This window comes from Synchiropus splendidus, chromosome 5, assembly GCF_027744825.2.
Source record: "Synchiropus splendidus isolate RoL2022-P1 chromosome 5, RoL_Sspl_1.0, whole genome shotgun sequence".
Lineage (NCBI taxonomy): Eukaryota > Metazoa > Chordata > Actinopteri > Syngnathiformes > Callionymidae > Synchiropus > Synchiropus splendidus.
In genome coordinates this window covers 13,223,312-13,249,689 of record NC_071338.1, presented here as the reverse complement: position 1 = coordinate 13,249,689, position 26,378 = coordinate 13,223,312, and the positions used below count along the sequence as shown (strand labels likewise).

General features: G+C 40.6%; 1 protein-coding gene across 1 annotated transcript in view; it reads left to right on the top strand.

Moving 5' to 3' along the window:
• Positions 1 to 14,961: 14,961 nt before the first annotated feature.
• map2k5 (mitogen-activated protein kinase kinase 5) overlaps positions 14,962 to 26,378 on the top strand; it is a 40,845-nt gene continuing 29,428 nt past the window's right edge. Inside the window, exons 1-8 of the mRNA XM_053864461.1 lie at positions 14,962 to 15,349; positions 15,454 to 15,502; positions 16,483 to 16,550; positions 21,739 to 21,808; positions 22,254 to 22,294; positions 23,555 to 23,622; positions 24,903 to 24,951; positions 25,435 to 25,499. Of these exons, the coding sequence (XP_053720436.1) occupies positions 15,224 to 15,349; positions 15,454 to 15,502; positions 16,483 to 16,550; positions 21,739 to 21,808; positions 22,254 to 22,294; positions 23,555 to 23,622; positions 24,903 to 24,951; positions 25,435 to 25,499 (536 nt within the window). The 5' untranslated portion in view covers positions 14,962 to 15,223. The remainder of the gene's footprint in view (positions 15,350 to 15,453; positions 15,503 to 16,482; positions 16,551 to 21,738; positions 21,809 to 22,253; positions 22,295 to 23,554; positions 23,623 to 24,902; positions 24,952 to 25,434; positions 25,500 to 26,378) is intronic.

The window sequence follows — 26,378 nt, the reverse complement described above, 5'->3', positions numbered from 1 at the left end:
CAAGGATAGTTGACTTTTCACGTTTGTGATGACACTTTGTATTTATGATCAACACACAATTCCATCTATTCTTTTGCTAAATAAAAACAGTGGCGTCTTTTCTGCTTGCTGACACTTTTAATCGTTTTCGCTGTATATTCTACGGAAGGTTATTTGTACTTTTTTCTTTATGTAACAAGGTTTGTTTTCCTGAGTGCCTGACCAGGAAGTTATGCTGTAGTGCCCCCTGCTGGAAATCTATGCAACTACAACTACACGCTGAGAACCCGACAAACATATAAAAGAAAAATGCAAAATCGCAGTGACGTGATTGATTGATCACTTTTTGGTTTGAAAAAAAAAAAAAATATATATATATATATATATATATATATATATATATATATATATATATGCTGGAGGCGCAAAGACACGTTTCAAACAAGATACGGAAATAGGTTAGCAGTTTAAATGAATGTATAGTGGGTCAACTAGTGTGTCTAGTGGGGAACTAGCAAAGGCAGTGAAAAGCATATTTGAATGCCACTGTTAATGTGGAGACAGGAGGGTAAGTCAGGCTGTTATGGTTCAGAGTTGTGCACATGAAGAGGACACGTAGTAACATGTAACAAATGTGATAAGTAGAGGTGCAAGAAAGAAGTCTAGCAATGAGGTTCATGGATGAGTAAGTGAGGACATGATGAAGAGGACAGTTGTGACTAGTGAGGGCCAAGACTTGCTGAGACAGGGGCCTCAGTGTGGGTTGAAAAAGGCAACACCTCTGAATGTACATATCCTTCTTCTGTATGCAGATTTTTGTATCATGGTGTTACATGGAACATGCTTCTCCTCGTGTCATGTGGCTGCTCAAGAAAAGTTTTTATTTTTTTAATTCATTATCATATTTAGTTTATTTCATTTTCTTACAACATCCACAATGACTGAAATACTACCTGTGATCATTATTAGTAATTTACAGTACATGTCATCATATCTGAAGGTGATTTAACAGACATACCTAGAGGTGGTGTGCAGATAAAACAGTCTGCTGATGGTTGTAGAGCGCCTGCACAGATGAGTCTGAGTTGGCTCAGACTTCACAATATGACCATCAATACGATATGATGAGACAGCTCTTTAGTCACCATCATTATTGCAGTCTGTCGAACTCACTCTTCTTTCTGTGGGTCTCCTTCTTGAACCACATTTAATGATACTATGTTATAGGTTATTTTGTTATTTTTGTCAGTTTCTAAATGCCTGGATGGAGTTCAGCTTGTTTATGCGCATCATGCTGTATGTTTTTTTTGCAGTTTGTCCCTTAAAAAAAGGCTGATGTGAGCAAATAATAATATGTTGTGGTACCTACAGTTTGCCAACACATCGAGGGCAGTACGTAGCCCTAATTCTTAGAGAGTGATGTGTCATTTTGGAGGATCGTTCATGTTGAGTTATTCATTCTGCTTCAGTGCTGGGAGTTTGTCTATGTCCCACCCACCTGACTGAAAGCTCAATAACTCCCTTTCGCAAATGAACCAGAGTAGCAAGAGACGACAATAAATACTTCACCGCGACATTGATTATGAACAAATTGTGTTTTATTTATTTTCACTAATATTTTTTCTTAAACCGACTAGTAATGGGAAAACCAAGTGCTTTGATGTCTGACTGAGGCTCACTGTTCAGAAGAGGAAGCGTCATTCCCTTCGCTCTCATGCTGTTGGGGAACTACAGAAAGGTGATGCTCGGACAAAACTACAGCAAGTGTCTGCCAGGAACATCAACCTGCAGCGGCTGGCATTGCTGAGGGCAACAGCAAGAACAACAGCTGGGACATAATGAAGCTTTCAGGCACTTGTTCTCCCATCGAGTCGCGCCAGCGCTTGTCTGCTTCCACCAGATGTTCCATGCTTCCCCCCACAAACTCTGCCAACGTGGGGACCGCGGCCAGCGACTGAGCTATCAGCTACTCCAATTGTTTCCAGATGACGGGGTGATCGCTGGGTTAATTGATTGTTTGCTGTGTAGTGGGTGATACAGTCTCGCCGCTGTCATCTTTGTTGGAGGTAAGGACGGACAGATGATGCCACCCAGGGTCAGTTGGGGTTTTGGAAGACATCTACTTATTCCTTTTAGAGTTCCTGAAGGGAGGGAGAAAAAACTTGATAAAGCAACTCATTATTTGATTTAAAAAATAATAATAATAATTTTAATTTAAAAAATTTACATTTAAATAAAAAAATAATCTGTCAGTAATTGGTTGGAGTGTCATCAAGTGAATAAAATTGCCTTTTAGATGCTTTTAAAAAGTCTCTGTCAAGTGGGGCAGTTGCTGTCATGCCAGGGGCAAAAACTAGCATTCAGCTTCATCTTCTTTTCTTAATTTTTCACCAATGTTTGAACACTCGAACATGTTGACGCTTTTGAAGCTCTGAAAATGGATCAATGTCAATATCTTGGACTGTGTTTTAAATATCCAACTGAGATTTATGGAAAGAAAATGCTGCACCATTCTAAAAGTTGTGGAAAAAAATATGGTTAATACATTTCAAGCAAACACACTGGAACATCCTAACCCTGACCCCAAACATAAAATGACGGGGGTGCTCAACTTGTGGGGGGGATAAAGGGGTTGCACAGGGCTTCCTTGCAGTCTGATTTGACAGAGCCATGAGATGATGGAAAGATGAGCCACCGCAACCAGCCTCTCTGCATGCAGAGCTCATGCAGTTCTTTATACTCTTCTTTGAGTCTCGCCCAGATGACTGAACTCCTTACCACGTACTCAAAGAGAAAATCATTCTGCCATCTTTAAGTGGCACACTTGGGTGCCGATTTGATTTATATCAGGATTTGTTAAATAATATATATGCACATCACAGTTTCCCACAGACATTTGGTCAGAGTGGTGACCTCGGTATTTGTGTATTTATAAAGAGTATTATTCATTCTACAAATATACAAATATGATCTGCAATAACAAGGTGCCAGATCAATTGTGCAGATGCAGCAGCATAGCGACGCCATGGCAGCTAGATTAAATAACCAATATCCAGCTATATCCGCAATGTTACAGCCCAGGACCATTGATCTCATAGATGGAGTTATTCCAGTTTCTACAGTCCTCCAGAGCCATACTGAGCAGTGGTTAGCAGAGAGCGCTAACATGTTAGCACAGGGTTGCCGATCCTCTCGTAACTGGCGGAAAATCTCACAAAAGAAGATTTTGTCAGGCAGTGGGTGGTGTTTGAAAGTAAAAGCCTGTGTATTAAACTTGTGTGCTTGACCGGCTGCTCTGTTGTGCAGGAGACGCGCGTGAGCTCAGCTTCCAGGAAATGGATATGACATTGCTTTTGTCTAATAAAATGATGACAGATTTAAGAAACAAATTTTCCCCATTCCCAGCAGGAAGACAGATAAAATGGAGCCTCCAAATTTCCTCCTTCGTCTTCTACAAGACAAATGAACACAGCAGCCTCATATTGGACATGACGGCAAGATAGTCAGACCCAAGGTCTCTGACTTTGAAGGGCAGATTGAAGACCGTTTTTCAGCTGAGGTGCTTTAAAAAAAGGATCTATTTTGGGTGGGTTGCTGAAAACAGAGACATTTTTAGTCTTTATGGTTCATGGTTTGATGTCTATAGGCTCCCCTGTCACTGATCCATGCACACGTAGATGTTTAACATCTGGCGAGACAATGGAAACTGTCTTCTACGGCCGTACAGCCTCACCATCATCCTCCCGTCATTAGCTTCCACCATTGCCCTGGGGTTCATAGCGACGCTAGCTGACATACAGATGCAGTAAAATGATGCTACATGGCGGTTCTCAGCCATCTTTATGGAGGTGGCCCACCACGAGGCCTGCTTGTACCACACATGGACACCACAGGGAAATTAGAGCGCTAGTTCGATGGCTCAAGGTGGGGAACCGTCGAATGTCATTGCATTCTAGGGTGGAGTATGTGAACAGTACAAGAGATGAAGCTTGGAATTCTGGACCATGGGAGGTGTGTGGTTGTACAGGTATAAGTAATTTTTAATCCACAACATTCTGTGCTCACATAAAAAGTATGAGCTCATGAGCAGCGATGATAAAAAGCACAGTCTCCACACTTGCTTTTAATCGAATGTGCAGTCAAAACGACGAGCCACAATGAGTGAAATTATGTAGTTGTAATTACAAACAGATGGGAGACTTTATTTGCACTTAAGGCGACAGTGTGCACAGGAAATGCAGTGTGAACAAGAATAATTAAGAAGTTTAAGCCTATTTTTTCCCCAAGTTGTGTTTAAATAATTGACATGATGCACATTTGTTTTACATTAACCACACAGCAACTACATGAGGCTCTGCGCGGGACAAAACGTCAATGATAAATTGCTGTTCTCTTGATTTTATTGATGCCTATCAGGTGCTGCTTATGTTTGGGTCGGCAATGCGAGCCATCACTTGAAGTCTGGCATAGAAGAGCCCATATACAATGTATACTGTCTAATGAATACAGTGTATATAACACACTTGCCACAAGTTGAAATAGTAAGTTATTGGAAACAGAAAGCACATTAAAGTCTGTTTCAGACTGAACTGCAACATTGACATGAATTCACACATCAATGTTTTTGTCATAAGAGTTCATGAAAATGTCCAAATGAAAACGCTTTTGGTAAAAAAAAAAAAAAAAGATTCATAAAGGTGCTCCCACAACTGAGGTGTGCTTTTGTATGGGTTTGTGAAAGATTTGTCTTTTAAGAGCTGCTGAGCTGTTCCTTGTCCATTGACTGTCGGTAGCCAGTGTAATAATACCTGTCCATGTAGTTGCGTGCAATATATAATCTGTGTTTAGAAATTACATTTTTATGGCTCTACTCAGCCATATCCGCAAAATTGAACAAAAAAAAGATGAATATTTAGTTTCACATGCCAATCCTTAAAGTGGATGATTTTAAAGAAATGCATTCGCTCATGAAGGAACAAAATCACAATTAACAAATTTCGTTCGGGACAAACATGGCTATGCTTTAAAAAAAAGTAATTGGTAAGTACAGTAGTCTTGATAATACCATGTTGATACTTTGCACTGTGCTGTAAGAAATTAGCTGGAAAAGAATGTTTCCCCTTTTTATGTTAATGCATCTACCAGCAACTGACAACTGCGTTATATTAATGTAAATACTATGTAAATATTAATAATATCAATATGATATTAATGTGTGTTGCATTATGGTATGTGGGAAAAAGTTCAGGTTTGTCGTCGATATTTAAGCGACTCAGCGTTATATTCAGTGATATACTCGAAAAATATTTGTATCTGGATGGGTTGGTTTTTATGGATGTTCCTACTGTTTTTTGACCAGATAATAGATGGCCGTTTTTGACAGGACGCGGATTTTCTATCAGTGGCCGTTAGAGGTCAGTAGAAGCCGGTGTTGCATGTTGGATCTGGCCTCTCTCCCTCAGTGATGGGTCCCTCTCCAGATTGTGCAGGCAAGAAAATCTTTCTTTAGCATTAACAAACAGCTTATATCTTATTTCCAGCCCAGCCGACTCAGCAAACCTCTGAGGCCGGAGCTGCTGCGTTTATGCTGCTGTAGTTTATGCATGACAGTTGTGCTGAGGGGAATTTTCTTTTAGCCACATTGATTCTGGCAGCGGGCGCATGTGATTCCACGCCAAAAGTGTCACCGAGATAAATCACTGTTAGTCCAAGCTGGCCACGCTGGGCGCTGGGGACAGAAGGGAGAATTCCGCGTGGATCGAATAAATACAGATGTGATGCTTGGTGTCTCACCAGCAGCCTTTTTTTTGTCTAATTTGAGCAGGAAGTCAGAGCGGCTGGATCATGAGACACAGAGTTTAAATGAATCAAATCAAAATAATCCAATGATTATAGGGGAATAATAGCAGAGGAAACCGTGGCTATTGAAGATGCATCCATGTGTCCGCTGTTGCTAGCAAACATTCTCTTTCAAAGCAGCTTTGATGAGTACATTTGACACAAGTGCAGTGTGAAGTGCACCATTTTGCAACAAAAGCACTGGACATTTGCTTGATAATACTGCCATTAGTGCTAACGCTACAGTCTTGTGAAATTGAACCCTTATTTTTCTGTGTTTTTTTAATTTGTCCCTGCAATTATGTAGCCCTTCAGGAGAGGCCGTGTTTACGGCGAGCAGTTAGCAGTGCATTGACTGAATACGTTTGTAATCAGGACGTACAGCTTCAGGGCCTGAGATGTAAATTTTCGCTGCTGCTTACAAAGTAGCCTTTGATTTTCTGTCACCGCAGTAATTACAGTGTTTGGCCACTAGAAAGGCGGAGAGCTTTGTCTCCGCAAATTATCAGGTCATCGTTGTTGTGGTGCCAGCGTCGTCTTCTCACCTTTGTGTTCGTGCAATTTCCAGTTTTTCATGCAGCTCCCGTCTTACCTTTGAATTCACAGCGTCGACGCTGAGCATGCGTGTGTGTGCGCGTGTCGTGACTGTAATTGTTGTGGTACGAATGCTGTTAATTACTGGAGTAAACGGTTGAATCGCGGCCAGGGCCCTTTTGTGGTTGTGGAGTGTGGGGCCGCAGCAGAGAGAGACAGAGGGCCGGAAAATTGTTTTAACCATCTGGGGACTGTGGGAGTGCGAGGGGATGGCAGGACTGAGAATGGAGGGGACAGTGGGTGCAGGGAGAGGCCCACTGTGGCCAGAGCCTGAGGCTCCCCAGGCCCATATGGAAGTCAACACTTTGCATTGCGCTGTATTGCACACCTTGCTGTTTTAATCATTGGCAAGCCTGTTCACAGAGCCGGGAGCGGCGGTGCTGCTTCTTCCTGCCGACAATGTTCCTGCTCCACCGCACCCCAGCACTCCTTCCCAAAGCGCCACAGAGCTGTGCAGTAGCTTCACAGTGAGTTTCAGGAAAGAGCTGCAGAGGATAGTGGAAAGATGCCGCGGGCCTTGGTGCGGCTCCATGCAACCCCCTGAAGCAGATGACGCAGTCACGCTGTGTTCCGAGTCGTTTGCGGAAATGGAGGACACTTTTTAATGTGATTGGGAAAGGAAATTAGGAGCAGAACACAGAGTTTCTTTCATTCCATGCTGAATGAAAACGGCTTTGATGGTGTGTGAGGAGGGAGGGATGGTGCACTAAGACAAGACGTGTTGTTTATGCTGTAATATCTCTCTTCATACACATGCGAGCTCAATGTCATAAACAGCTCTTCATTAACATTCAGTGAACAATCATTTCATACCTAATAAATTGTATCGCCTCTGCCTTGGACATTCAAATAAAGTTGTGCTGCTGCCGCCCGCTCAAATTTTGCTGGTCAATTAATTGTTATAGCAGATAAACAATATGATTGTCAGCAATATTTTGAGACTTAAGTGACTTATTTAATGATGACACAAAACACACTCCTACGTGTAATCACTCACTCTTTTTTTTTTTTTTTTACCACTGTTCACAAATGTATTTAAAATAACTTTCAAATGTTGTAAAATAACTGGAACACACAACAAGCGCATCCATGTTGTTGCTGACTTTCATCATTGGATTTGCCACCAAAATATTCCCACACCAGCCACCTATGTAACTATGCTTTTTCCCCCTCCCTTTATTTCTACACATCTTTCTGCTGAGTCTTTCTGACTGTGGAGCCTAAACTGTGTTTTCATTGCAAGACAAGTGACTCTGACAAGAACGACAGGAGGGTTCACTCCGTTCATTCCTCTGTGTTACGAATGGAGCCGGAGATCCTCCGTCTTCTCCCGCTGACAGGAGGATTCACTCTGCACGGGGCCTTCTGCAGTTGGAGACAGCAGATGGGGAAATCAAACGATTAAAGATGATCAAAAAGATCATGTTATTTTTTTATTTGTTATAATTTGTTTAATCGACTTATTGATCATCATGACTGTCCTAGATTAGGGGGCCTTCACCTTCATGTATGTTAAAGCGGAGGTAGGCAATTCACTTTCCTTGAGGGCCACATTATACAAAGGTAATATTGTGAGGAGGAACTGCCATGGTAAGTTATTTTTATTTATGTATTATCTCGTTCCTACTGGATATTTAGGTTCATACAAGGAAAAAAACATGTTTGTACGAGTTTGTAGGAGACCGTCGAGCTGATGCTCCGACAGCACCTGCTTCCCAATGGACGGACACGATGGTACTCTGCGCAGCTCCTTGAGAAGCTGCGGACTGTCAGAAGCTCCAGGATGACAAAGTGTGAAAGGCATGTCAGTTAATTCATTTCATTTGGCCTGTTGGCCCGGCAGACCGGCGTTTAAATGCTCAGTCCATTGAGAAACAGGTGCATCAACTCGGCGGTCTCTGGTCCGATGTACAAACGTCATAATACATAAATAAAAATAACTTACCACGGCAGTTCAGAGCTTCCATACTATCGAACTGTATTGTTAGAATAAATACGGACAATGGTGGTTGATAAGAAAAATCACTACTTGTAGAAATGAGCTGAGTCTATGCTCAGTGGGTGCACTTCTACTTTCTAATACTCGTAATACCTTGCTTTCATTGGTGTTGTTGGTTGCGTTGCGTTGATATTTATATTTCAGGATAAGCCCTTGTGTGACCCCTAAGACTTGTTTCCCGACTTCATTGAAACTACGCAGCAAGTATCTGCACGACGGCATCCTCTGGCAGATGGCTCACCAGTTGACCTGTCCTCTCCCAGCCCTGGCCATTACTTGGATTTGTGATGAAATTTAGCCAAGTGATGCCGATAGCCGAATCGTCTCTCCATTACCGTCTGGGGAAACTACCTGAGAAAGCTTAACGCCGCAATTAACAGCTTAATTGAGTGCCATCGCCGGCGTGGCACTGCTGGAGCCGCGCAACAAGGAGCCTATTGATTGCCCAGGATTGCCAGTTGGTCCGCCATTGATCTGCTGGATTGATTGGCTTGGATAGACGTTCCTCAATGACTCGGGGTTGGTGTTTACGTGGGTGTGTGTTGTGTCTCGGAGGAAGTGGTTGTCACGCCGCTGTGTGACACTCTGATAATGACCTGCCAGACTGACGGTGCGTCCTCACCAAACTCTCCTGGGAGAGACACACGTGTGCTGTCAGTCACTCACTCGCTCAGTCTCAGCTGCTCTCCGCACATACAGTACGCACAAAAGCCTCAGTGTAACATGACATGCACGGTGCACAATGCACTGTGCTGTAATATACAGCATCTATATACTTGGTGTTTGATCAAACTGCCAATTAAATTCAATTTACAGATGCATTTACACTCTTTATATTTAAATTATTTATTTAAAAAGACACAATTTATTTCCTTATTTGAAGGCCTTGCTGCACCTATTAATGAGAGATATATCGATGTACCTACCGTGATATGTAGTCAAACACATACGCATTGGAAGTATAGTCAATTGGAAACGCCTCTGAAACAAACTACACGAATAATCCGAATGTTCAGGGAGAAGCATAAATAATCACATAGACTCACTTATCGATACACACATGCATATAATAAACATGTCTTCAAGTGACACACACCCCAGCTCACACACACACGCACACACACCCGAGCTCGTGGACACACACCTCTGCTGCTCTCCTGGGAGCAGTTAAGGATGTGGGGCAGGCCGGGATATTGGAAAGGAGTAAAGTGGTGGTCCGACGTCAAATAAAGTGTCATCTCTTATTGTGTCAATGAAGTAATTCCCTTTTAAAGGCCTGACCTTTCACCCTGGACCAGCTCGGCCAATTGCACATGCTCCGGTGGAGACATGACCTGAAAACAAATGGAGGAACTCGTCCTGAACCAGTTACTGGCCTTAATAACTGACTGGCCACATCCAACACAAATGAAAGAGACAAAAAGAGCGAGAGCCAAATCAATAATACTGAATAATATGTTTTATAATAACAAGAAATTCTCTTGTTTTATATTCTAGTTAGTTGATGATTGGTTGGTGGACACCTGAACAATTCTGGGGTAATGAGTTTTTGGCTAATATTTTTGCATGAAATGGCCTATGTAAATCTTTAATTCTTAAGAAATACATTTCAGATCATAAAAATATAGATGTACTCTGTCAACATCTTTGATGCATTTGCTAATATACACTGTCTTTCATTTCTCCTTTCCATTACTGGAGTCCGTGACTGTGTGGAAAAACCACCTGACATTGGGCGTCACGTCGCAGAATATGCCAGGATGTTTGACGGGCTTTACTCCCCCCCCTGCGATTCTGAGGTGGTAAACTTATGACCTGTAATTACATTGCTGCTTTCCTCTCCGTGTCTCTCAGGTACAGGTCGGTCTCACTCACTTCAATTACCTGACCGCAATACCAACATTAGTCTCACGTGACCAACAAAATCAAAATGACAGGAGAAGGCAGCAATTTAACACAGACTGTGACGTCCTTAACTGTCCAGAAACGTACATGAGTCCACGAGAGGGTGAAAGAGAATTTCCTTTTCAGTCAACAGACTGTGAATTTGTGTGTGAATTTGGCTTCATTAGACTACTCCATTCTTAATCAAAGCAAGTCAGAGAAAACCGCAGTGCAAGGCCAATGACAATGTCCGACACGTTTTGAGAAGCCAAACAGATCTGTCTACAGGAGCCCGTTTGAAGGTTGGGTGCAGGTCGAACGTGTTTGCCCTTGTACGGTTCCGTCACATTGTGGCGAACCAGAGCCTCAGCTGCACGAATCCAGATTTTAATGAAAAAGTGGTGGGCTGCTACGTGCAGGTAAGACCCCGCGAGGGTTTATTTCCATGTCTTTGTTATTCCCCACAATGGGGCATTATGGAAAGACACACTGGGTAAAATTAATGTTTTAGGCGAGAAAGCCTGCGTCTACCCTTGATAAGTAGGATCACATCTGTCTCCAAATATCAGAAAAAAATATCTAATTCAACCTCAAAGAAAACGTAATTTTGTTTTCCATGAATTATATAAAACATGTAGCACCTTTTCGTTGGGTTCTTCTGGGCTCGATGAAGAGTTCAAGGTTGGTTTATTCAGATGTAGTTAAAGGATTTCAAATCTGTTTTAACCCTGTCCGATCACCATTTCTGTCATTATTGTTCATAGTTTTCCTTCCACGGTTCGGCTAACTTGAAACTCATTAAAGGGCAAAAGCATCTCTTACATGTGGGAGAAAACCGCCAATCACCGAGCCATACATTTTTAACAAGCAGTTGTCAGTTCAGAAAAATAGGCTCAGACTTTCCGTTGATCTGTTTGATGAATATTTCAGTTGACAAACAGGCCATACGACACCATGCACCTCAGCCACAGACATGCACCGAGACACACACGTGTGCTGTATATACAGTTACGCCGTTGTTATCGATGCTCTGTTCTAAATGGCCGACTCGGCGCCTCCAGTTTAAATTAAGGCAAACACGTATAAATGAATTAGGATCTGGAGGTGTGTCTTTCAGACAGCAAAAGTGTGTAAAGAGTCTGACACTTTATATGAAAAATGTTTGAACTTTTTAATTTTTAATAATCGTATGAGGTTAGAGAGACAGAGAATAGAATAGAAAAACTGTAGAGGAAAAAGAAAAACTCATAAATGCATTTCAATCAAGTGGATTCAAGTGTTTTTGAAAATCATAATGCTAAATGTAAATAATAAAATAACATATAACAGCCAGTTTTAAATGTAACCGGCCTGAATACACAGCATTTGAGTAGTTTGGTAAGAAACTCAGTGTTATACAGATGGCACTAATACTTTTTTTTAAGACTTTGAAGATTGTTTCTACTACATATTTAGATTCAATTTTTTGTCATTAAGATGTGGTATATAGAGCCATCAAAACCAGGCTGAACTGGTATCATATTTTTTTTTATATCTACTTATATATTATTTATATTTTTTATTTTAATAAACTACTATATTACAAATAATTAAACAAATAGATTATATATTGTGTTTATGCAGTTTGGAATTCAGCCAGAAAGGTAGATTACAGCAGAAAGTATAAATTCTGAATTCAATGAGCAGGAATTTTGAAACCAGACAAAACAAGTATGCAGCAAAATGAGTGTGAATCGATTACTAATGCGGACGCTGGTGAACACTGCCAATTGCATCAGCTCACATTTTAGCATAAAGACATGGCGGCCTGTTATGTAAAGAATGACAATAAAATGGATAAATAACATGAGTCAGATAAATAACATAATGACTGATCATCCTGGATTGATTTTTTTCTGATTATATAGTGTAATTTTTAATTAAAAATGAAACGTGAAAATGAAAGAAATGAGGAAGAAATGATATGTATATGTCATATGTAGCTGTCTGCCCTTCGATTAGTGATAGATTAATATTAGGATCATTTAATATCTAATTATCTTCCTATGAAACTCCACCTTGTATTTTCCTAGTTTTGTCGGCCGAGCATTTCCATGAAGGAATGTCCTCGTCTCTTGACCAGAGTGTGAGGCGCGAGCCAGTGGTGAACTGCTGATGTGTGATTTATAAGCTGTTAAGTTCAAACGCAAGCCTCCGGGCCGAGGACACACCCCATAAATTTTTCTATGGTCCCCATGAGCAGGTCAGGAAGGCACCAATATTTCCTCTTTATTAGAAACAGCAGAAACAACATCCAGCCATAAAGGAGGCCTCAGAGGTGAGGCTAAGGCACATCGCGAGGATGCCGCTATTAAAGGTGAAAGGTAGTCACACAATCCATTCTTTTGCTTGCACTTGTCTGCGTTTCCTCATAATGCCTCCGTGTGCTCCATCACAGGTCAAGTTAAAGGAAGGTGTAACAAATGCTCTCAGCTGCACCGGTGCGATTCATATCTGCAGACAAGCTATAACCTACAACATTTCGTGACCTCAATTTGAAGTTGTGCCTTCGAAGGCCCATCTGAGTCAGATGGTATTGATCTGGACCGCCAGCGTCAATAAACAGCTTCAAGGCTGAAGAGGCGCGTCTCTGTTTGGGCTGCCGGAGTCGGGACATGGGCCTGTCCGGAACTTTGAAGCCTGCCAGAGTTTTCACGTGAGCTGGAACCGTAGGCTTCAAAGCGATCTCACCTACACAGTGAGTGATGATGCTGAACATGAGGGAGCCCCAGAGATTAAAGGTTAGTAGATAGCATTCGATGGCGGCGGTCAAAGTTGGAGACCTAAACCAAGTCATGATCTCCCGTGTCAGCATTAAATGCAAGACAGTGCTGACGTTGGCTTGTGAATCGATAAACACAACAACCCAGCCGATGTGTTGGACAGAGACTAATGAAATAATCATCATCATTATCATTAACAGGGAGGTGGGATCCATACAACGTTCCATTTGAAGACATAAAAAACGGACGAAAAGAAGCGTGTTCCTTGGACATGCCCATCTCTTGGACATGATTTCCACTCCTCGCTGAGAAAGTTAAATAAGTGTGTCTCATATATTTAGAGTCAATCCCGGCTCTCTTTGGGCTAAGCAGCTTGTCAATGCCAAGAATAGGGAAGAGCCGGGTAAAAAGTGGCTTTTAATTACCAGACAGAGTCAGCCGTGCTTCTGTTCTTCTACTTTCTCCTCCCAGCTAAGGCAGGAGTTTGATTTCTGATACTGTGGATTGCTGACTGAGCCTCATCCTGGAAGCAGAAAGCCCTAACCTCACGTCCTGGGAGAGGAGGGTTGACAAAATGCCATATAGATCCTCTGCTTTTCATCACGAGCCAATGCTGCTGGAGGCATTAATCACACAGACTTGTTAATTCATTCAACTCTCTTGTTACAGTTAGGTAAACTCACGGCTTCAGCTGCGACACACAAACCAAGGCTGATATGGTAAATGTAAGGATCAGAGGAGCTGAGTTCACAGCAGCGTGATCTGCATGAGATTTTATTGTGTTAAGATGATTATATTGTATAAAACATAATAAAAATCTGCCTTATCTGGTGTTAGCAGATACCATTCCTTCGGAAGCTGTTTCTTGCAGCCAATACAGATGTAACAAAACCAAATGAAATGGCTGAAAGAATGAAGCACAGATGACACCAAGTGCAGGAACATGGAGGTGGGATCAGGATGATCCTGTGTAGCTGTTTAAAGTGGCGGCTTAAGTGTTCCAGAAAGGGCCGCAGTGGGAGCAAGTTTTTGTCCCAACCAATGGAGCGCAGTTGAACCATTCAGGTGTCAGCTGAAATCAGCAGCAGCGGTCTGAGAAGCAACTGTCTTCAGACACCTGATGGGTGAGGTTGTGTGTACTCGATGGGTTGCAACAAAAACCTGCACCCGCTGCAGCCCATTCAGCGACACTTTGGTTACCCCTAAATTACTGTCTTGTTTGTGAACCTTGTTGCACGTGTCATCCCTAAAATGATTCCAATTATTTTTCATTGTTGTTTATATGCATTTTTAAAAACAGTATGATCCAATATATAAACTGAGCTGGATACAATGGGCAATATGTATTTAAGATAAGAGGGGAGTAGATTTATTTGTCACACAAAGGGGAGATTTGACTGGTGACAGACAGCAGCAAAGTAAACACTAAACTACGGCATTATGCGACAACATATTGCACAATTAACAACAACACAAATATAACAATAATATGCCCAAGAAAGACTGTACGATTGTGCAATATGACAGCAGTGGGCAGAGGGGATAGAAGGAATTGCTCCAGTGAGTCTGTCAGAGTGTCCTGGCTCAGTGGGACTGGGAGCAGGCAGCGGAGTGCTCAACCTTGAAATAAGGGTACATTGTTAATGTTGAGCAAGTTAGTGAGTGGTATAGGTGCTGGGCATAATGTACTAAAATATAATGGTCCACTCCATTAAAGAAAAGGGAAAATGAATAATTTTCTTTGAGGCTTCTCAGTTGAGTGTCTTAAACATACATAATGACGTCACTGATGTGAATCATGTTGTATAAATCTATCAACAGAGACTTTGATTCACCACATATTTCCCGTTGAACGTCTTTTACTAGTTCTTTTATTTTGAAACGGCCTACTCGGATGTTGTTTCCGATGCGCCGCTGGAGCTGATGTTTTGATTTCTTCTGAACTCGTTTCACCGCCACTAACTCGCACCTGACAAGTTGCAAACCCGTCATTTGCGTCGAGTAGACTGTTGATGTGATGACGACGTGACAGGCTGTGCGCTTGACGTGGAGGGCTGTCTGGCTGTATTTGTTTTCCTAGTCGTGAACAGGATGCTGGCAAACAGGAAGTTAGCTCGCTAGCTTTAGCAGACCTTGTTATGAAGCTTGCTTCCTCTTGTTTGTGCTCATGTTAGACTTCGCTGTTGTCAACATCATGGACACTGAAGGAATAGTCATCCGAATAAAGACACCGGCGGGAGATATGGATTCTTCGGTTGACTGTCCGTCGCTGTTGAATTTCACTGACTTGCTGGTAAGTCTTCATGCTAATGGCTAACTGTCACTTCATTTCACAGACCGCTGGATGGACACATTTGACTCTCTAAACGGAATGTGCTTTCCTTTTAAATATCCCAGGTTGCCATCAAAGACATAATGCCTGAGTCCACCGTCTCTGCCTTTGAATGTGAGTGTCATCTGCCCTCCCTCACTTCTCTCTTTTAATTGACTCTTCAAATATCTCCACTAAGTTATTTTCTATATTTGGTTGTTGAAATATTTACGGAGTTTCTGAACTTTTAAATGACTGTTTTAACAAGGCATCTACGTCAACAGTCACACTTTTGAATGAGGACTATATATATCACTGTAAATAAACTATTTACACTGTTTGTCCGTGTGTTAGTGGCATATTGGCATGTAAATAATACTTCCAAAGTACGTATTATTGTCTCATTAAGTTTGACCACATTTTACCCAGGAATGGTCACCAACAGCATCATAACCACTGATTATTGAGTATTGATAAGAAAGTAATGCGTTATTATTTATGGTAGGAGTAACGTGACTGCCTCTAAGAATGCACCTCGGGAAGCATTTGTTTGGACAAAAGGAAATATAGTATTTCAGGCTCATACATCACATCACATGGCTCAGGTAAATGCGGACTTGTTGGTGAACCTTTAGCATTTGATTCATTTTCACGTATTTTGCGACTACATAAGGTGCTTGATGCATTTTGAGCCTTGGGACATTTATTTTTGTCTGACCGAAATAATATATTGTAATTATATAAACTTAACAAAACCATATATCACAAGAGGTTTGTTGATATGGCTGACTGTTTCCACCATATAAATGTATTTTTGCCTGCATATATAGCAAAATTGTGTTTGAAAATGTAATTGACAAAGCAGCTTACTCACACAAACCCACAAAGGTTGATTAATAACACTACGTGAATAGTCACAAATCTCCATAAGATTAAACAATATGAAAATAATGAATGAACTTTCAAGCATTGTCATCAGCCCTCTCTTATCCTGTTCCACCCGACCAGGCACAGCGGCACATGATTTTTAAAATTGAATCATTTGTTTCTCTTTATATTATATCTCTTTAATATTGCATTCTTTTGAATGTGTTTAAATTTGTTTGTGTTTTCAGATGAAGATGAAGTCGGTGACAGAATCACAGTGAGAAGTGATGAAGAGCTTAAAGCCATGTTGAGCTACGTAAGTTGAATAATGGCAATTGACTTTATGATTGAACAAAAAAAACCTACACCACTCCGGCCCTTTAAGGACCAGTTTGCACACCCTTGACCTGAGGGTTGAATAATATGGCGACGTTGTAGTATAAACAAAGGGTCACTTGTCTTGAATATCTGCATTAACATGCAGCGTTTGAATGTTGCCATAACTACCCGAAGATGTAAAACTGCTCATGAGTGGTATCACTGTGCTATCAGTTTTTTACGGCTCAACATCGTTGCAGGAACACACATTCCAGTAAGCGCCTCAGCCTCCCACCCTGGGTCCAATATTCATATTCTGCCATACTTACTGTTCACGCCACGGACAGTCAGAGTAATGATGTGTAATGGGTTGCTCTAAGAGGTAGACTGAAAGCTAAATGACTGTCAATTTTTATTATTTATTATTCAGTACTTAAAGTTTTGCCTCATTAAGGAGCGCCCCCCAGGGCTCAAGAACTGTTCAAAATCTACTTTCATCTGAGGATGTCTTTTACCCCCCATCAGCTTACAATGATGCTTCTGGAGCCACAGGCACAATTACACTCCCGGTTTTTAGTCCATTTCCATCGAGCATTCCCTTTTGCTTGCTTTTTAATCATTAAGTGGCAAAGGGCTGCTGGGTGGTTATGCAAAAAGGACAGCTGTGTACAGGCAAGCGTGATGAGATTGGGATGGAAAGATTCTTGACCTCTGCCAGCTCTGTTATTCATTAAATTGTTGCTTTCCCATGAATTCAAATGGTCTTATATTTCTTGGATTAAAAAAAAAGTCACTATTTCCACCGTCTTTCATAGACACAATTAGTCGCCCTGTTTCATGTTAGAGACACAGGGTTCCTGTTATTTTAGTTTGAAATCATTAAAAAGAGAAGAAAACTTCAGTTAAATTAAACCTTACATTGAGTGTTAGTGTTTTGTCAGTGTCAACATTCTAGCAGAATGGGTCTAATTTATTTATTTATTTTTATTTATGTATTTATTTTTGAGCCACAGACGTCACATATTGGCCCAAGAATCACACTTTCTGAAGTACGTAGAATATATTATATATATATTCTCACAGTCATTGTGGGAATACGTTTGTTAACCTGGTCAATAGAAACATTTCAGTGCCATAATTATTCTCCTGGTTTTCTTTTCTTGGCCATAAGTATCATGTCTCCATTTTTTTATATAAAATTTTTTTACCTCTCTTCTGCCAGTATGAACCCTATGTGTGCAAATCGTAACATTTCAGATATATAGTGATGTAAGAAAATATTGATATGTTCAAATATCGCGATACTTGATTCCGCGACATAGTATCGATATTTTTGCTGCAATGATGATGCTGTAATATTTATTATTGTCTTTATTGATATTTAATACATGGATACTTGGATATGCTGCAGCATGTGTTTTCATTTTGCACACAGGAATTATTGATTAAGGGCTGACGTCATAACCAATGAACTCATTTTCATGCGCATGACATTGTTCAGCATTATCTGATTTTCCCCTTTAAAATGATGGATCATGTCATGTTCATGTTGAATTTACAGTATCGCAATATATCGCATCACCACTACTGTATCGGATATGTATCATATCGCAAGATTCCTGCCAATATATAGCCCTAATAAATCGATAGATACTTTACTGATCTCACAGGGAGAAATTCCAGATTCAGGAGTTCAAATTAAAACTATTGAGATGATTATAAAACCCCTTGATGGTCAACAAGGTTGATGTAGGGGATTTTATTTTTGGTTATTTTTTGCCTTTTTTTTTTTTTTTTTTTTTTTAAACGTGAATTTGTTTTATTAATGTTAAAAAAAACATTGGAATTGGAATAGAAAAAGATTAATGGGCTTAAATAGGCACAAGGGGTCAAAAGTTAACTTAAGTTAAGTTATGCGCAATTAAGTATTGTACATGCATTACAGGTTGTGTCAGTCCCCGTAACCTAACATCAACTGAAGTTGGTGACCTACCCACGGCATAGTTGTCTGTGTTAGTTTATTGCATATTTAAGATCCTTTTCTGGTGTTTATGTGTGGTGATGTTATGTTCTGATAACAGTACTTTTGAATTGTCACTAATGGCTTTAAGTTTGAGAATGGTGAGAAGTTTGCAATCTGACTATTCTTTCTTAACTTTCTGCTGCGCAATTATGCAGCTTTCATATCGCCTCACTGCTTCTTCCTCAGACCGCCCATAAGCAATTTCTACCATGAATATATGACAAACAAATCTAAGAGTTGCGTAATGATTTTCTTTTTCTCATGGGGAAAAATAGTTGCTGATCTCCAGTGAAATATAATTTACTCTAGCTGAGTTCTTTAAACGTCTTGTGTGAGGGTTAGTCATTTTAGCAGCCATTTGCATTGATGAAGGGTTTTTGTGTTTCTTTGCTGTGGTAGCTGTTTGGCCTCCACTGAGACGTTTAGCTTCTTTTTGGTCACGCTAGGTGAGCAGACAGCCAATATGTAAAATAAGCTGAGTTTGGAGACAGTTGCAGGTGCAGGTGGGATTCTTCACCCTTTATTTTATTTTATTTTATTTTATTTTTTTTAAATATCCATGTTCATGTGGCACTAATGGGTCAATAATAATAGAATCAACCTGACATTTCGCTGTCAGTGAATGCGTATGCTCCCTTTTTGGGAACCAAATGAACACTTAATCTCTGCATTTAATTAACATGAGCCTGTTGAGGGCATTTACTCTGTAACGTATCCTCTGTCAGTGGGAACATTGATTGGTACATGCTCCTGTGAGAGCCACTTGTCTTCCAGGCATCTCTAATCATTGTTCGACACCCTGAAAGAGAGACGCCAGTGTTCAAAGTTAAAGACTGGTCCTTGTCAGCCGCTAAAAAACACACGACCTCATCCGCTCCTCACTTGGCTCCCCCTGGAGGTAGTGGCTCTAATTCCGCCGCTGTAACTCCCATTTCCCCTTACTCTGCTAATGATGATGAGACCTACTCTCTGCCCCGGCTCCATCGCTTGTCCCTCAAGGCTGAGCGATGGTATTTGGGATCGGGCGCAGTTTAGTTATTGGCCAACAATGGAGAAGAAGGTCTTTTAATAACACACCTACTGCAAAAAGGTGGTAATTGCAGTCTTAATCAATAAGCCAGCTGAGCGGAAAATTAACGGTATGTGAAGCCAACCGCACCCCACTGAACATGCTTTTTTTTTTTTTTGTATCAGACCCATTGTTCCGATGTAGCCTAGTGAGAACGCCGGAGGGCAACAGCATAGGTGCTAGCAGCGAGGAGGGATCTGACAGTGATAAATAGGCCTTTTAATAACAGCTGTGCCACTTGGGCAGCCATTCTGATCCATTCCCATCCATGCAGAACCCATCGTCCTCCCTCCTTTCTCACCCACAATGCGGGAGGCCATTTGAATATCTCTGTAATGATTTGGTCGTTCACACACAGCCGTGAATGAAAAGACACAAAGAAGATGTGAATCACACAAATTAGTAAACCTTCACAAAAGTCCGTCCGTGTGTTCAGGTACGCTGTATTTCGCGTGATTTAAAGCCTTGAAAACGGAAGGGACACAAATGCACTCTCACAGACGGGTTCGCATAAACACACAGTTTAGCAGATGGTTCACTTAACTGAAACATCAATTATTGCTTTGGCTTGGCAAGTCTCTGAGTGTGTGTGCACATGTTAGTCCTGTAGGATATGAGTGTTTGGTGAGCTGTTGACCTGCAGGAGAAAAGGGTTAATGCTACACTCCTTCAGAACAAGCCCACAGGGCATTGGTTCTCATCTGCAACAGATTTCAGCGCCGCATGCTCACATGTTTGGGAGCCGTGTGGATTTATTGTAACGTCATTTGAATAATTTGGGTTTTTTTCCATTAGATATTTGCCACCTCTTTGTAAATTCTATAGCATTTGTCGTGATCTTCTTCTTCTTTTTTTTTTTCATATATATATTTATTCACAATTGCAAATGACAAACAAAGACAAAAAAAATAAACAACCAATACATATTTACCAACCCACCCCCTGCCCTCAACACCAACTTACTCTCAGTGCACAAAATCTACTTTCAGTGTACAAAATCCAGTCACATACAGTCACGATCACAGCAAAGAAAACAACGGTTTCTCTTGCAGAAATTGCATTAAAGGTGTCCAGATATCATAGAAGACATGCACTTTCCTTTTTGATAAATAGGTCAGTTTTTCGAGAGCCAGATTGCTGGACATTTCCCTGATCCATTGACCAACTGTAGGAGCTGAAACATTTTTCCAATTCAATGCAACAACATGTTTGGCCTGTAGCAAACAGAAAACTATCAACTTTTTCTTATGAGCATTAATAGAAAGATTTATAGGAAACTTGTGTAGAATAGCCAATTGAGGATCCAAAGGAATCTTTATTTTTGTTATTTTTGAGATCAAGTCCATTATGTCCTTCCAGAATTTTAGTATTTCTTCACACTCCCACATGCAGTGGAACAAGGTTCCCTTCTCCTTGTTACATTTAACACAGACATCTGGTATATTTGAATTAAAATGGTGCAACTTTGCCGGTGTAATATAAATTCTATGAAGCCATTTGTATTGCAGTAGTCTGAATCTGGTGTTGATTGTTTGGGTTTGACATTTAAAACAGATTTCCTCCCATTCTTCAACCGATATATCAGTTTGCAGATCATTTCTCCAGGCATGAAGATTTGAATGAGAGTTCTCCTTCGATCCACTTAGTAATAGATGGTAAAACTTCGACAAACGACCAGTTTTACACAGATTCTGGATAGTGAGGTTTTCAATTGAAGAAAGTGTAGGTTCCAAACATGAGCCACTGGTGGTCACAACATAATTTGTCAACTGCAGATATTTGTAAAAATGTTTTCTAGGAATGTGATATTCATCCACTAATTGTTCAAATGACATCAAAATACCCTCGATCTTCTTCTTAATTTTTTCTTGCTTGAATTGCAATGTGAATGATAGAAAACAATTGTATATTAATTTGATCTTTTTTTTGCCTTGAAACACAAGTTTTCTACGTTATGTATTTTGTTGTTATATGAAATTTGTTATCAAAAGGCTTGAATGTTGTTGTGAATGAGAGTAGTGTCAATAATGATTACTAACTAAAACTCCTTTGCCAGAATTTAATATGTTTGTCATTTGTTATCTCTCCCTTCAGTACTGCAACACGATGAATGAACAGCGCATGAACGGACAGCTACCAGATCCTCTCCAGATATTTCCACGAGGTACATTTCGAACATTCCCTTATCAGTTGGGGAAAACTTCTGCCAGCTTTGGGTTTTGTGTGTGCTTAGTCATTTTGTTCATTATGAGCATCAACTCAGGGATGAAATTTGAAGCTTTAAGTGGCTTTCATTTCCAAGGACATGGAATCGTCACTGTTAACTGAGTGTCTCAAACTGCATTTCATACATTACCTGCCCCGAATAAGAACAATGGTTCAGTTTTAAGTGTGTTCACGTTTGCGTTAAACAGCCTTTGTGTTTTATTTCTACAAAACCACCTGCTGTCTCATGAGCCCAACGTCTCGATCTCTTTCGACTTCAACTAATTTCAGAGCAACCATTGTTTCATTTCATTTTTTTCTTTTATAAAAGAACTGATTCATTTCCAACACATTTGTAAATGGCTCAGTGATGTGTTCTACAATCTAGTCAATTACTGTTTCAGCCGGCAAGACTCCAGGGATCCGGAACATACATGGCCTAAAGGTACCTATCTCAATAATTGTTTCAGCTGCCTTACACAGAGAAGAATGGGAGGTGGGGTAGGGGGTGTTGAAGTGAATGGATCGGTAACACTGTGTTCCACTTATTGAAATGTCAATTGCAGTCAAGGCTCTCCTTTTTTTCCCTCACTCTTACTACCCCCCCCCTCCACATTCATATATGGAAATTGCACACTGTGGCTGCTCTGGGTCGCCTCCTCCCCTTCAACTCAAGGACCTCACAGATTTTTTGTCTTCAACATTCTCCGTAATAGTCGTTTAAAAGCTAGGTGTAGTGGATAAACCTCAATTTCCCTCCAGAGAGTGATCATCCTCTCATTTCTGCCGATCACAAGAACATCAGCCTTGCGTGGCTCAAACAAAGTCGGCCAGTAAGGAGACGTCATTGTTCAACCATGAAATTGTCATTACAAGCCCCTCACGTTTACAAATGGCCTCACCAAGACCTCCCCCTTTTATGTTGGGCATATGTTGCCTTTGAAACACATTGCTAATTACCTTGGGTTAAATGACTTGACACCTCTTCTTTCCCCCGATGATGATCCATATTATATCCCTCTCAACAATGGATCCCTTGGCACCCAAATAGTCAACCGCATGGATTTCATGCTGTGGCAGATACCATGTTGTCACTCATAAAAGTCAGAGGTCCATTTTGATAATCTTGCACCTGAGTGCTTGTTTCCTTATTTTCCTTCTCTTGCCATATTATAAAAGTAATTGGGTGAAGGGAGGTCTTTTAAATTAGGTCTTCCGTGGCACTAATTAAAGAGAGAATCCCTGCGCTTTAGAGGATCCAACACACCGGCCTTTTGACCTCAATTAAGTGTTATTTTTAGTATCCACTCTGCAGGGTCTCGCTTCTTCTGCTTTGTTCTGTCTTATAGTTTAACGTATAGGTCGCTGAAGCAAACATGGACGCAGTTAAGCACTTGGGAACTTGTTTCTTTCAATATTTTGTCATCACCATATGACTTGCAATGAATGCTGACAAATATGTATATAAACGTCTCTGTCCGGTTACCGATTGTTCTGCCCTGTTGTTTAGTTTGCTCGTCTTTTCTTGTTTTGCGGGTGCTTTCTTGCTTCACACAAGCCAATTAACCTCCAGGCTGAACTGAGTCAGTTTTTAATCTTGTTTGTCCCGGGGTCTGGCCATATGTTTGTCTGACCGCCTCTATTTACGTTTGTGTGTTGGCCTTGACCACAAAGTGCGTGTGTGTGTCTGTTTGCAAACCTCCAGGTTAATACGCGGCCTGTCCCTGCCAATGACTGCACACATAGCGTGTCTGACCCCATGGTTAACAACAGGTGAGCCCTGAGAAATTAAGTTCTTGGAAAAGTATCTTTCCATCAAAAAGTCATTGATGTGATGGGTTAAGCCTACTGTAAATCATGTTTACAATGGCAACAACATGAAGACCTTGAAATCGAAATCTGGTTTGAAATGCTTTCTTCACTTACCAAACCAAGTATAGGCTAGGGATGCGCCAAATAGTTGGTGGCCAAACTTACCTGTGTTTTCCTCTTGTCATCACTGTCCTGAGCGTCTGGGCTGCCATATTTGTTTACCAGCGTAATCGCCCTGTTATCCACATCTTGCGAGTCGCCACACTCGAGACATTGTGATTGTTTGGATTTCTGATGCTGATGAGGAGGAAATGCAGAAAAGTTCCAAACTTGAAACTATCATTGACAAAACTAACTCATAGCTTTTTAATCGGAGGAGTATTCTGGTGGTTTTTTTGGCACAAAGCTTGCTGACCCCGGTCCCCAATGCACTGCCCGGCAGACAGTGCTTGCCGGATGTGGGCAAAATGGCTTAACAGGGGTCAAAATTCACGTGGTTGTTTTTATTTAATCAAGCGGCAAACCTTCATATATATTTTGTTTGAATGAATGAATATTTAAATGTGTGAAAGTTACGGATACAACTGTATGCTTATCTTGCATGAATACAGTATGTAAAAGAAGATGAACAAAACTATAGACATTTAGCATGTAGTAAGGGAAAGAATCATTATAAAAATATGTATTTATTTTTTATTAATCAGGGTCAGCTAAGAAAAACAGCACCTTGAATTTTCTAGATGCGATACAATGCGTCTTGCGCCACAATGACTGGTCATAGAAGTATGCCAAGAATGACCTAAACCTTCAGTGACCACAGACCCCTTGTTTGTAAACAGATTTGATTAAATTAGATGGCCTTTATTTGTCCAACAGTGGGGAAATTCAACGTGTCACAGCAGCTAATGACAGGAAAGACACTGACACATACCAAAGTCAAAGTCACAAGCTGTTAACAATGTAAACATTAGACAACACTCTTGATATAGAACCAAATATGACAAAATAATAAGCAGTTTTAAGTAAATAGATAATGCATAGATAGTAATAAATGAGATTATTAAACAACGTGGGAAGCAAAGAAGTGAAGTAGCTCAAACATCGCATGTGTGTCAGTCAAAAAAAGCAAGGCTCATCTTAAAATATTGGAAGATTGCTGTGCGAGCTGCAAAGGATGAATTTTGAATTGAAATGTGTTGTAATGTAATTTTTGAAATTGATTTTTTTTCTGTTTCTTCCAGTTTAAAGAAATCATCTGCTGAGCTTAAGAGGATTTTGACAAATGGACAAGTAAGTCATGTTTTTTATTCTTGTATTGTATGCTTCTTTAGATTCTTTGCTCATAAAATCCAAAACACATTCTCTCCACTGAGTTTCCTGAACACATAGACATTGTGCCAAATTAATACATACAACTTTGTTGTTAGTGTCATGCATCTTTTGCTGAAAATGTTAGCCCTTGGATGGGAGCAAAAAATCCATTAATCCTTCACCTAAGTCAATGTAGTGTTTTCTTAACCAGCCTTAACCTCCCCTTACAACAGGGAGAACAGGACACAGGAGAGGAACCAAATCTGTCTTTCACTTTCCCCCAACCGATCGAAATTCATAATAAAAAAACCTGTAAAGCACAATGGGGAACACTATGTTATACACATATTTATGAGTCTTATTTATCACAGTGCTGTTCATGTTCTGTTGACGAGTTTGGGATTGCTTCATGACTCTGCCAGGATATCTTTTAAAACTTAGCAGTTGTTGTGATTATTGCAGATTAACGCCCAGGACATTCACTATCAAGAGCAGCTGGGTCATGGGAATGGAGGAACAGTTTATAAGTAAGTGCCTATTACACTCCTTAATTCAGTATTCATAATCCATACATCTGTTGACCATAACAATAGTAACTTGCCAGCTCTGTAAAGTACCTGTGCTACATAAGAGCAATGCAACATTACTAGGTGTCCCCAAAATGTTCTATGCTGCTTTTATTTACTCCAAAAAATGTTTTTAATTTTTGGGAACTGAACTTGGTTCAAAGACACAACCTTGTCTCCAGTCAGTGTCCCCCCTGATGCTTGATATGGCATCTGTCTTGCTGGATTCTGTTTTTATTTTGCTCTTGCACTTGTATGGCTGATTGCTGTTGTACGAGTTGCGCAAATTGTTATACTGTGCACCACATAACCCGACACAGTACAGCAGCTCCCTGCGCATGTGATGTTATGACTTGGTTGAAATTTTTACTACTGTTTTTTCTTTTTTTTGTTTTTTATCCCATCGCCCAAATGCCATCAATCCACCGATATTGAGCTGTTTTTATTGAGATTGAAATATTGATCACTGCTCAGGCTAACCTTGACTTGACAGAGAGGTCCGCCTCCCCTTTTGCTGCCAAACTAATAAATTTCACATCTAGCAAATCCTCTATACAATCCTCTTTTATTTTCTTGTTTCTATCTTGTGAACCGTCTCACTGTTTTACAGCTCTGAGATGGTTTCATTAAAAGCCAATCTCTCGCTCTTGTTGGACAAAGGGAATGCTGATCAGTTTGGCTCACAGAGCAGTTACACTGCACAGGGGAAGACCAATATTGCAAAGCCAACAACTTCTCAGTCAATTTAGCTGCAGTATCAAATCAATACCAGATTTTTATGGTTGGGTGGAGATGATAGGGGGAAAAAACCCAAACATTTAGGAAAAGAAAAGTGGGGAA